Source organism: Acomys minous, assembly GCF_964271855.1.
Source record: "Acomys minous genome assembly, chromosome: 1".
Taxonomy (NCBI): Eukaryota; Metazoa; Chordata; class Mammalia; order Rodentia; family Muridae; genus Acomys; species Acomys minous.
In genome coordinates, this window is record NC_140483.1 from 129076076 (window position 1) to 129087139 (window position 11064).

Below are 11064 nucleotides of genomic sequence, written 5' to 3' on the forward strand. Positions count from 1 at the left end.
TCTCTCTCTCTCTCTCTCTCTCTTAAATCTCACTCACAAAAGTCTGGCACAGGAGACTGATACCTTGCAATCTAATGACCACGAAAAAGACCACACAGTGTCAGTCCTGATAAACAAAAGGATTAGAAGTATTTGCCTAAAATCAGAAAGGTCTTTTTCTTCCACCCTGGTTTCTAACTTCCAAAACCAATCATTCCCTGGGCAAAGTGCCAAGCCAAAAGAGCAGCCCTGTTCACTTCCTTGCTCTGTTCACTCCCTAGGACAGCTGTCAGTCCGCAGCAGTCTGAACTACAACATTAAAAAAAAAATCAAAAGCAGAACTGAAAAGTCAGAGGCTGGACTTGTGGTTCCCAAGCACAGCATATGTTCCTCGAGTCCTCACCTCCTCTACCATCACCTTCCAGATGCAGAGAGTAAGAACCACCAGAAAGCTAATCTCTCAGAAACTGGCTTTCCAAAAACACCTTCTAACTAACCAACATCCTGTCGCCAGAAAACAGTCCCAAAAAGAGCAAGCCCCGAGCCAGGCAATAACTTAAGCAAAACTGCAGAGGGTGAACATGCAAGGTGTCCAAAACAGGGGCGGGCGGGGAAATCGCTCCCTCCTGGAGCGCCACCCCAGCAGCCCCCAGACCGCGTGGCGACGTCGGGCGGGGGCACAGTGAACCCCTGCGCGCCGGACCAGAAGTGCGACCGCGCCCTCCTGCGGGCGAGAGCTACTAGGCGAGAGGCACAGACTTCCTGGAAGGGACAGCGAGGGTGGGGAATCCCTTTGGTGCGCTCCAGTAGCTCAGAGGTCTTTAGCCCTGAGCTGAGGATCCAGAAAGGGAGCCCTGCAAGCCGATCCGGGAGTGTGGACTGGTCCCAGAGCACGGACGCACTGGGCACTTACCAGCTGCAGCGCGCAGAGACAGACGAGCGAGCAGCGACCGGTGCAGCAGCCCATGGTGTGGCCGGCGTCCCAGCAGCGTTGCTTGAGAGACAGATGTGTGAGCTCCCGCAGTGTAGCCTCTGACTTGAGAGCAGCCGGGCTGCACGCTCACCGACTGGGCTCAGGCTCTGGGGCCCCACGGGCCGGCTTTCCGTTCCAGGCTTCGGGGCTGGAGCTAGCGGCCGCCTTTGTTAATCTACGCGCAGGGCAGGCGGAGGTCAGTGCAGCGCGCCAGAGCGGTGCGTCTGCCGGGGGTCCCTGCCTCCTAGCGCGAGGCGTCTTGAGGAGGGGGAGCCAGGCGGGAGGGCGGGGGACGGAAGAGGCTACAGCTGGTGAGTGGGTGAGTGTCTTATAGAGGAGGGGAGTGTGCAGGAGGTGGGCGTCTGGGAAGTGCGGTGGGCTGTCTGGGTCGGTGTGAGCTTGTGTGCCTGAGTGTGTGAGTGTGTGTGTGTGTGTGTGTGTGTGTGTGTGTGTGTGTGTGTGTGTGTGTGTGTGTGTGTGTGTGTTGGAAGGGGTATGAATGAAAGAGAGCACCACTGGAGAAGACCCTCTTGTCTTGTTAGAGGAGTCTGGGGAGAGAGAAAGAGATTGTGAGAGAAGGAGAATGAATATGAATGAGCATGAATCTGGGAGGTCCCCTGAGATTGGAGTCCCGGGCAGGCGCCTGGAGCAATTGTAGAGTCTCTCGCTGTAAATGTGAGGAGTGGATTGGAAGCACCTGCAAAACCTAGAGCTAGGCTTAGCCAAGCTGCCCTGGGGCGGTGCAGGTTCTGCTTGGTGAATGGGGAGTGAGTAAGAGCGCAAGACTTGAAGCTCAAAGTGAAAAAGCTCCTACTTGATGCATGGCCAAGGTCTGGACAGCGATGGCAGGAAGAGGTGAAAGGTGTGGCAATAAGAGGATGCTCATTCAGGGTCCTACATAGTTCTAGTCCCAAGTAGAGGTCACTTTTTTGAGCCTGGCGCCCCTGCTGGAATCTTCTAGGAAAAGTTGTCTAGGATCACAGCAAAGCAAAATGTTCCTCTAGGAGCTCAGAGACCAGGGACACTGTGGAAACTGGCTTAAGGCTCTAATTCAGAGTTCCCTGGAAGCCTTCACAGAGATACTGACAAGGGAAAGGGGAAGGCAACACACAGCCTTTTAGTAATAAGGTATTTCTAGAATACTTGTGTTGAAAAATATGAAGTTGTACAGAGAAAGATAAAGTACGATGAATCTGGGAGTACACACTAATTTTAGTTAGTTAAGGTGCCAAATAAACTATCCATGAGTTCTAAAGACTCTGTCTTTCCTGCCCACGAAGAGAACAGAGCCCAGGAGTTCCATAGAGACTCAAATTTCCACAGGGCTCAGCACAAGTAGCTAAAGTCACTCCCCAAGAATCAGGAATAAATCCCTGACCATCGCCTCGAAAAAGCAGTCTTCAGAACCAGGCGCAAAACACTGTTTTTTAACCCCACTGCTGACCTCCTGGTAGGTTCTTGGTTTATAGGTTAAGATCAGGTAAAGCCTGGGTGGTGTCTCCTACCTTGTATCTCATCACTCTGAAGGGGCTGACCTCTGAGTTTAAGGCCCACCTGATCTATAAAGACATAAAAGGTGGGAGAGCTTTGTCTTATCTTTGCTTCATACTAGGAGATTGCCCAACCCATTCAGACATTAAACATATTTGTTGTTTTTATGGGTGTTGTTTTTTAAAATTTCTACAACATATATTTCTTCTGATTTGACAGTATAGTTCTAATGAAAAAATATACTAGTGGTAACTCTGAAATTATATATATATTTTTTCCAGTGCTTGTCAGACGCCTGGTGCCAGCCTCTGTGTACATTCATTTCTTGCATCCCCACAACAGCCCCCATTTAATCAGTTTCATGGACAAGGTGTAGATACAGGTAGAAAAAGTTCTCTGATGACCAAGAGGGCCACTGGCCTGCAGAGGCAGCCAATCTGACCTGAAAGCCTCTAGATGTCCAGTCACCTTGCTGTCACTCAACATTAGGTCACAAAAGAGCTTACATACAGTGGGAAAAAGCTCTTTCAGAAGCAGCTGTGGTGGCCTGCACTGGTCCAGTCCCTACAGTCAGCGTTACCTGGTAGAACAGTTTTAAAAAACCCCCTTGTACTGCAGCCTTATCTCCCAAGGCCAACACTGGAGATTCTTCTTTGTATAATTCGAACAGTTGAAAACAGATTGATTTTAAATGCATTTTTTTAAAAACGGAGAAACTTTAAAACAAGTCAGAGGTTATATGATGCTTTAGTTTTCACCCATTGCATTCTTTTTCTCCAAAATGGTACTAAAAATCCTGAGCCAAGGACATAGCAGCTATTAAATGGATAATATGGATAGAGATTTTTGTTGCTGTTCATTTTTTTTCTTTGTTCTATTTTGTTTTGTTTTCCTTCTATCTTGCTCATTTGGTTTTGGCAAACACCTTTAAGAAACTAATTCTTTCTGCCCTAATACTGTGAGCTTTGCAAATGAAAGGGCATGTGAGGGAAAGACAGGCCACCTAACAAGCCAGATCTAAAAGTGCAGATTTATCTATTTCTTATGTGAATTGCACCTATTTGACAATCTTGGAGCCAAACATATTTTGAAGCATTTCATAAACATAACAAGATACTTAAGGGACGAGACCCAAGTCTAACCATGAGATTCTATTTCATATGCATCTTATACATGTCGCCTAAAGGTAAATCTTAAATGTGCTTGAGCTTTACTGCCACATAAAACCAAGTATGATTCATACTGTTACATCACTTTGACTCTCAGCTTTTTCGGCATTAGAGTATTTTATTTGAGACACCAGTTTTCTGTTTCCCCATTAAAAAAAAAATCCATCTTAAAGTTTCCTTTCAATTATTTCCTGGTCTTAATAGTTCTTTTGTAACTTTTCCCGGAGTCTGAAATACATAAATAAAAGTGCAAAATGATCATACAAAAGGAGTTGTGTGTATACTGGAGGCTTTTACAATTCTAAATCTATTGCACACAGATCATTTTAGTTATTGTTTCAGCCACCGTTCTACTGCTGTGAACACATACCATGAATAAGACAACCCTCATAAAATAAAGCATTTAAACGGGGCTCACTTGCAGTTTTGAAGGGTTAGTTCCTGGTCACAATGCTATGGAGCATTGCATTGCTCTGAGGCAATAGCTGAAAGCTTTACATCCTCATCCACAGGCAAGGGGCACAGAGTGAGAGTAGAGCGTTAAGAGCAAGAGTGAAAGTGGCAGAGAGAGGGGGGCGAGAGAGGGAGGAGGAAGAAACAGAGAGAGAGGCGGAGGGGGCGGGGAGAACATAACTGGGCCTGGGCTGGGCTGGGCTTTTGAAACCTCCAAACTCACTCTCAGTGGCGTCTCCAACAAGGCCTGTAGCTGTTAGTCCTTCCCTGAAGTTTACCATCTGGGGACTAAGCGAGCGAACATATGAGCCTATGGGGGCCATTCGCATTCAAACCATCATAGGTATCATTTTCTTTTCCTAGTATTTTAAAATGCACAGAAAATGCTAGAGAATTACACAAGAACACAGAAATATACTTTCTGTCTTATGTTTTAAATCATTAAGAAAAACTTAAAACTCATAATGAATACTATTCTAATCTTTTTCTGTGCTTTCAAATGTTCATTTTTCTTTATTTGATGAAAGAGACAGAACCCAGGGTCTTGCTCAGTCTCAGTACAGAGTACATGGCCTGAATCTGTCCTACTGTGCTTTTTTATTCAGTCAATTTAGAAGAGTTTTAAACAGCCATTAAAAATAGCAAAAACACATAATGTTCCCCTATGTTCTTAAATGAGAGTGTGAGATAAGTAAATTAGTAACAAGAGAATGCACAGCCATTTCTTTAAAACTGTACTGTGATTTAATAACTAATGAGTCCCGAGCGAACAATGAATTAGCAGTTCTCAGGGATGAGTCCCTATTTGGTTGTCTAAAACAAAATGGCCAGCCCTGAAATCATATACGCAGAGACACATATGGGAGGGGGGGAAATGGCAAGTTACAGTTGAGCACACTATACACAAACATATATGTGCAGATACACAGGCTAAGTTACACACATGTAACCAAAGAAAAAGAGGCTACCAATTTAAAAATGGGGTGGCAAGGAAGAAGTTGCGGGACAGGGTCTGGCGAGGGGACAGTAAAGGGCAAAAGTGATGTAATTATTTTAAAATGTGTAAAAGAAATTTAACTCAAGGTAATGCACAGGTCACAGGAGTGGAAAGGAATCCTCTTTTGGTATGTGTTTTGAAGGTCTGTTTTCCATCCTATTAGCATTTTGCAAAAACAAGTATCTTTTGCATTCTTTGAAATACACTTCTGGGAATGAAAAGCAGCCTTGGAACCTGAGCTGTCTCCCTGGGCTCCCTTTGCACTTACAGCCGCATGTGCGCTCAGTAATGTTGTAGGTTCCGCAGAAAGAGGTCTACCTCACCGTGACCAAGAACCTATGTATTGTCTGTAATGTGCCTATGTGGAAAGGACATGAGGAAGTTATGGATTTTTGAGAGAGAAAAAAGATAGAAATGCAGCTCAGTTTTTTTTCTAACTCAAAATAAATATGTATTTGTTAAATAAAAACCAAATGGTATCCAAATCCACCTACTGGTAAAAAAAAAAAAAAAGAAAACAACAACAACAACAAAAAAAACAAAAGAACCAACCAACAAACAACAACCCAGACCCTTGCATATAGGTATTATATGTGTGATTAAGCCTTTGCTACTATAACAGAGAGGAAAACATACAAATTCATATGACCAAGCAACAAATCCAGTCAAGGCATCCAGTGGGAGTCCACAGTAGCTCTACCCAATTGGACTTAGTAGTGGGTACATTCAGAAGGAGTTTGTAGTAGGTGAATCCAGTAGGAGCTAGTAGAAGATGTTCCATCTTTCTGCTCTCATTCTTTTACCAGCTCATAACACAAGGATGTAACTTCCTCCTGCTAGCTACAATATCTCACATGCAAGACAAAGTGCAGTTCCTAAGAATAACTCGATCAGTCACTGACAGCATCTAACATATAAATACCTCATCTCTATGGACTCCCAAGAAAATAGTTCTGAGGTCCTAAGAGATTTTCAGAAACATGAATAAAAGATGTAGGAGATTCCATACTACTCACAGAACTCAAGGCTGGGCTACCCAGCTTAGAAATATAGGGAGCTTGCCGAGCTTCCTTGAAGCTTAAGATTTAATCCACAATAATATCAAACTAATAAAGTCTTTCAGAGTTGGCGCCCACAGTGGCAATCCATCTTGTAATCTAACTTCTATGACTCCTCCCCTTTATGGACTCACTTTCTTGTTCCTCTCTCTCATGTGCTTCTAGAGATCACCTTCCCAAGAATTTGTTTGTATTTTAATTGTCTCAAGCTTTCCATAAAACATCAAAATAAACATTTAGTTACCTTCACTTGGTTTACTCATTTATACTACCTGGAACTTGAATAAATAACCAGTTAGAACAAGGTCCATTTCATTAATATGAGAAAAATTATGTGTATCTTATGTATAAACCCTCATAAATCCAGATTTTACAAATATAATAAAGGCATTAGGGGCTAATAGGTGATCCAGTGAGTAGACTCACAGCTGCATATATGCCATAAACACCAAACAAAGTAACAAATATGCCACACATTAGAAATTTTCTCAGTGGGTGTCTCCAATCTCTCTTCACTGGAGATTAATATGGTGTTTAGTAAAAACTAACTAGAATCTATTCTCAGCTTTTAGCTGAGATCAATTAGAGCATCAGTACAATATTCAGTATATCTGAAATGTTTTCTACTTGATGACAGCCAACTAAATGAATTGTTGACATTTTAGAGGAGGGAGATGGCATAAAAAGTTTGCTCCACCTACCTCACTCACGTGCTTGACAATACAGTACCAGAAATTCCCTCTTAGGGACTGAAAACAATTCACAACTGGAACTAGTTGTGCTTAGCCAAGTGTGCTTCTCTTCTGGTCTTAAGGGCTTCTCCAAGCCCTCTTTCATATATTGTTAGTTTCCAATTAAGCAACCACCCTTGTGTTAAGACCCTTGCAGTAATTATATGTCAAATATCTATGGTGTCTTCATACCTAAGTAAGCCCTCTCAGATATAGGAAAAGTCACTGGAGACACCACTTCTGCTGATGTCATCCCCTCATATCCCCTGTAAGAGCTCATTTCCTACTTGGCAGAGCTCTTTTGTTTTATGAATCCTGATATTGGAGAAGAAAGGAGAGTTTCTCTATGTGGAAGGAAGAATAACTTCCAGATTGCACATTTTCTCTGAAATGGATAGAAATGTGCACTTCATCCTACTGGCTTCAGTGTCAACATACAAGATTTCCTTTTCACAATTTAACTCCAGGTATGGGAGAGCATACTGATTTGTGAATTGCGCTTTCTTTAGGTTTTGTAGAATGACAGACATTTCTAATGCTGGAAGATGGAGAGGAAGGAGCTCGCCTCAGTTGTAGTTAAGCTTGTAGGAGGATCAAACATATACAAACACATTTCAAAAATTATAGTTAGAATAAAAGGAACTGCTATCCATGTAGACCATGAGTAGATTCTCTGGGTGGTCAGTCTCTGAAGCCTAAACATTCTCTCAATCTAGGAAGTCTGGAGACTCGGTAAGGCTGTGCCTAGGTACCTGACTCTAAGGAGCCATCATGTATTCTAACCCAATGAGTCACACAATCCTTCCAGACCCCAAAGGTAATTTAGTAACTAACACATTACTGGTTCTCCCCCCACACCTCTGTCTATCTACCCCCTGCCTCCTCTTTCCCTTCCTCTCCCTCCATGCACCTCCTCATAGCTGTCAGTTATCTACAAATTGTAAAGCAAACTGTAAAGGAAAACAGGTAAAATAAATATTCTGAGCTTTAGTGGCTGAAATTATTAAAATTTATATCTTAGGTATACAAGCATTCTTAGCTGATAAAGACTGTCCATGTGACATCCCAGTGACTTTCATCTGTGATCAGTATAAACTATAGCTCTATCCTTCTCCTGATTAGCTGAGGGGGGGATAAATATGATAACACGGCATGTGTGACTTCTAAAAGACCAGACATGGAGGAAAATATTATTTCTGGCCATATTCAGTGGTTACATTCACCACATGACCATAAGCAACTACAAGGAGTCTGCAAAGTGTGATTCAGCCAAGACAAAGAGGAAAGGGACTGGATTTCAAGGACAGGTGGATCTATGAAAACTTATTTTTCTAAACTCCTTTTCCCAGTAGTGTCCTTTACTGAACTCCCTTCCCCTCCAGATATATCCCATGTCCAGAAAATGTTTCTTCAATCATGTCATGGTTACTGAGTCCAGATGCTGTCTCCTCGCTGAAGACTCCCTGTACAAGGTACTGCTTTTCTTGTTCCATTTCTACTGTAACAATTTATTTTTATTGAATTAATGAACTGTAATAATATTTTATGTATAATTAGAGTGGTACATATTTGTGAATTAGAATCTTTTTGAGCTTCTCAAAGAATAGAATTCATTATTCTTCTGTTCACAACACTTGATAATCCTTCAAAGAGTACAGCATTGATAGACAAAGCACCACCTGGCTTGCTATACTCAACACCTGTGCCCAGTTGGTTATCTCTCACCTCTTGCTCTAGGCAACACAATATAGCTCCCTTCTATACTGACCTTAGGTGTGTCTGTGTGGCTCAGTTTGGCCCCAGACATGTGGGCAGATGGATGTTATGGGATTTTATTAGTTGTGTTAGTTCCTTTCTCATCACTGCTGTGACCAGATACATGACAGGAGCAGCAGTGGGAAGGACAGATTTTCTGGGGCTTACAGTTGGGAAGGTACAGTCCATAATGGAGAGAAAGAGATGGTATTTGAAAGGGTTTGTCCATGGTGCTGAGCTTTGGTCCTAGTTAGTTTTCACTTTTACATTAGGAAGCAGAGAGATGGGGTCAGAATTACAACTAGGCTATTACCCTAAAGGCCCATCCCCCGCTACCTTTCCCTATCAGACATACCTTATGGCCCAAACATTCAACAGCTTCCCATCTGGAGAATGAGTGTTGAATTGCATAAGTCTGGGACATGTGGAAACACATTCAAGCCATAGCATGGTCTATAGGAAGCTCATACACCTTGCTAATGTTCCTTCCATCTGCCATGAAGAATATAGAGCCCAAATCCCTGCTGGTCTTTATTCTAGAAAAAAAAAACCAAAAACAAAAACACCGAGGCAAACTTGAAGCCAAACCCACTGATCTAATTTCACAATTCTTTCTGTTACAAAACACCATGACCAAAAGAAACTTAAGGGCGGAAACGTCGGATTTGACATAATGCACCGAGGTCAAAATCCATCACTGAAGGAAGTCACGGTTGGAACTCAAACAGAAACTTGAAGGAGAAACCATGATGAGCTTGCTGGCTCACTCAGGTTCATGTTCAGTTAGTTTCCTTATAGCTCAGAGCCATCTCTCTGCACAGGGAATAGTACCGGCAACAGTGGGCTGGGAACGCCTATCATCAACTAACAATCAAGACATGCTCAAAGGCCAATATAATATGGAAAATCCCTCAAACAAGACTTCTTTTCAGAGGACTCTAGACTATGGCAAGCTGACAATTAAAAGTAGCTAAGGAGCCCACCTCATCCCTGCTCTTTTACTTACCCAGGCTGCTATAACAGAAACATTATACAGTGAATGACATATAAATAAACAGAACAGAAATGGACTTTTTATTATAAAAAGCGAAGATTAAAAACTTCAAAATATTCATTCTACTGAGTGCCCATTCTTCCTTAGTGGCACATTCCAACTGTGCTACAACATATTAGCTGTGTTCAAGCTAGTGACGGAGAATAGCAAAAGTTCTCCAGGACCCTGTTTGCCCTGTTTGTAAGGCAGCAACCTCGGCGATAGGGCTTCCACCTCCATGGCTTCTCACTCTTACAGGCCTCTTACAGTGGTTCTCAACCTTCCTAATAAGCAGCCCTTTAATACAGCTTCTCACGTGGTGACACCAAGCTTAAAATTATTTTTGTACTACCTCATAACAGTAATTTTCCTACTGTTATGAATTATAATATAAACACTTGATATTTCTAATGGTCTTAGGTGACCCACATGAAATGGTTTCTCAGCCTACAGATTAAGAAACACTGCTCAGCCCAACCACTTTGATTAAGGATGTAAGCCACGAGTTTGGAGATGCATCCACACAATAGCATCACCCTTTGGAGGTACACTCAGTTTCCTATAAAAGAAATGTGTGTAAGCTCCTGGGTTATTTATCAGTGTTTGTTTCAGAGTGCTTGTTCCTGAAATCAGCTGAGACATGGCAATTTGGATACGGAAAACTCCAAAGTAGAAAGATGTTCAGGAAGCTTCCTTTGGGAAAAACTCGCCACACAGGTCCGATCCTTATAGTCAAACCCATGGAACAAACCATCCACAAACACATCATTATTAGTGATTTACTTATGCACATGACAGATTCAAGTGGCAGATAAACAGGAGCTCAGCCACAGCAGGGGATTGTGAGGGAAGAGAAGTGTGGATTGAAGAAACCTCAGTGTGGGCAATACCACTATATTCACCTACACAAGATGTAAGTTAGTGAATTTTTTCTCTTTCATTCTGAATTTATTGTTTTATTTAAAAAATTGATTTTATTATGTTATGTGTATTGGTATTTTGCCTGCATGTGTGTGTACCCTGTATGTACACTGCCAAAAGAGTCCAGAAGAGAGCACTAGATCCTCTGGAACTGGAATTATACACCATTGTGAGCCACTCACTAATGGGTTCTGAGAATTAAATCCAGGTCTTCTGCAAGAGCAACCAATACTCTTCACCGCTAAGCCATCTCTCCAACCTCGAGCTTATTATTATTTTACAGACTTAAACTGGATCTTATAATAAGAGTTAAATCCACCCCTTAGCAGTGGGCAAAGAGACACCTTGTTGGTGGTATTGTTCTTATATCAGTCAGGGGCAGAGCAGAGGGGCAAGCCTTTAATCATCCTAGCTTAATGCCTGGCTTGGTGTTCAAAGCTATTTTATACCTAGGATGCATAAAAATCAAATCAAATCTAGGAAGCACAGCATGAGAGGAAGAAG

At 42.5% G+C, this 11064-nt stretch overlaps 1 protein-coding gene across 2 annotated transcripts in view; it reads right to left on the reverse strand.

Annotated features, from left to right (window-relative positions):
- NKAIN3 (sodium/potassium transporting ATPase interacting 3) overlaps window positions 1-1784 on the reverse strand; it is a 564680-nt gene extending 562896 nt beyond the window's left edge. For both annotated transcript variants that reach the window (XM_084796631.1, XM_084796630.1), the window contains exon 1: window positions 893-1784. In XM_084796631.1, coding sequence (XP_084652757.1) covers window positions 893-946 — 54 coding nt within the window. In that variant the 5' untranslated portion in view covers window positions 947-1784. The remainder of the gene's footprint in view (window positions 1-892) is intronic.
- Between the last annotated feature and the right edge of the window lie 9280 nt (window positions 1785-11064).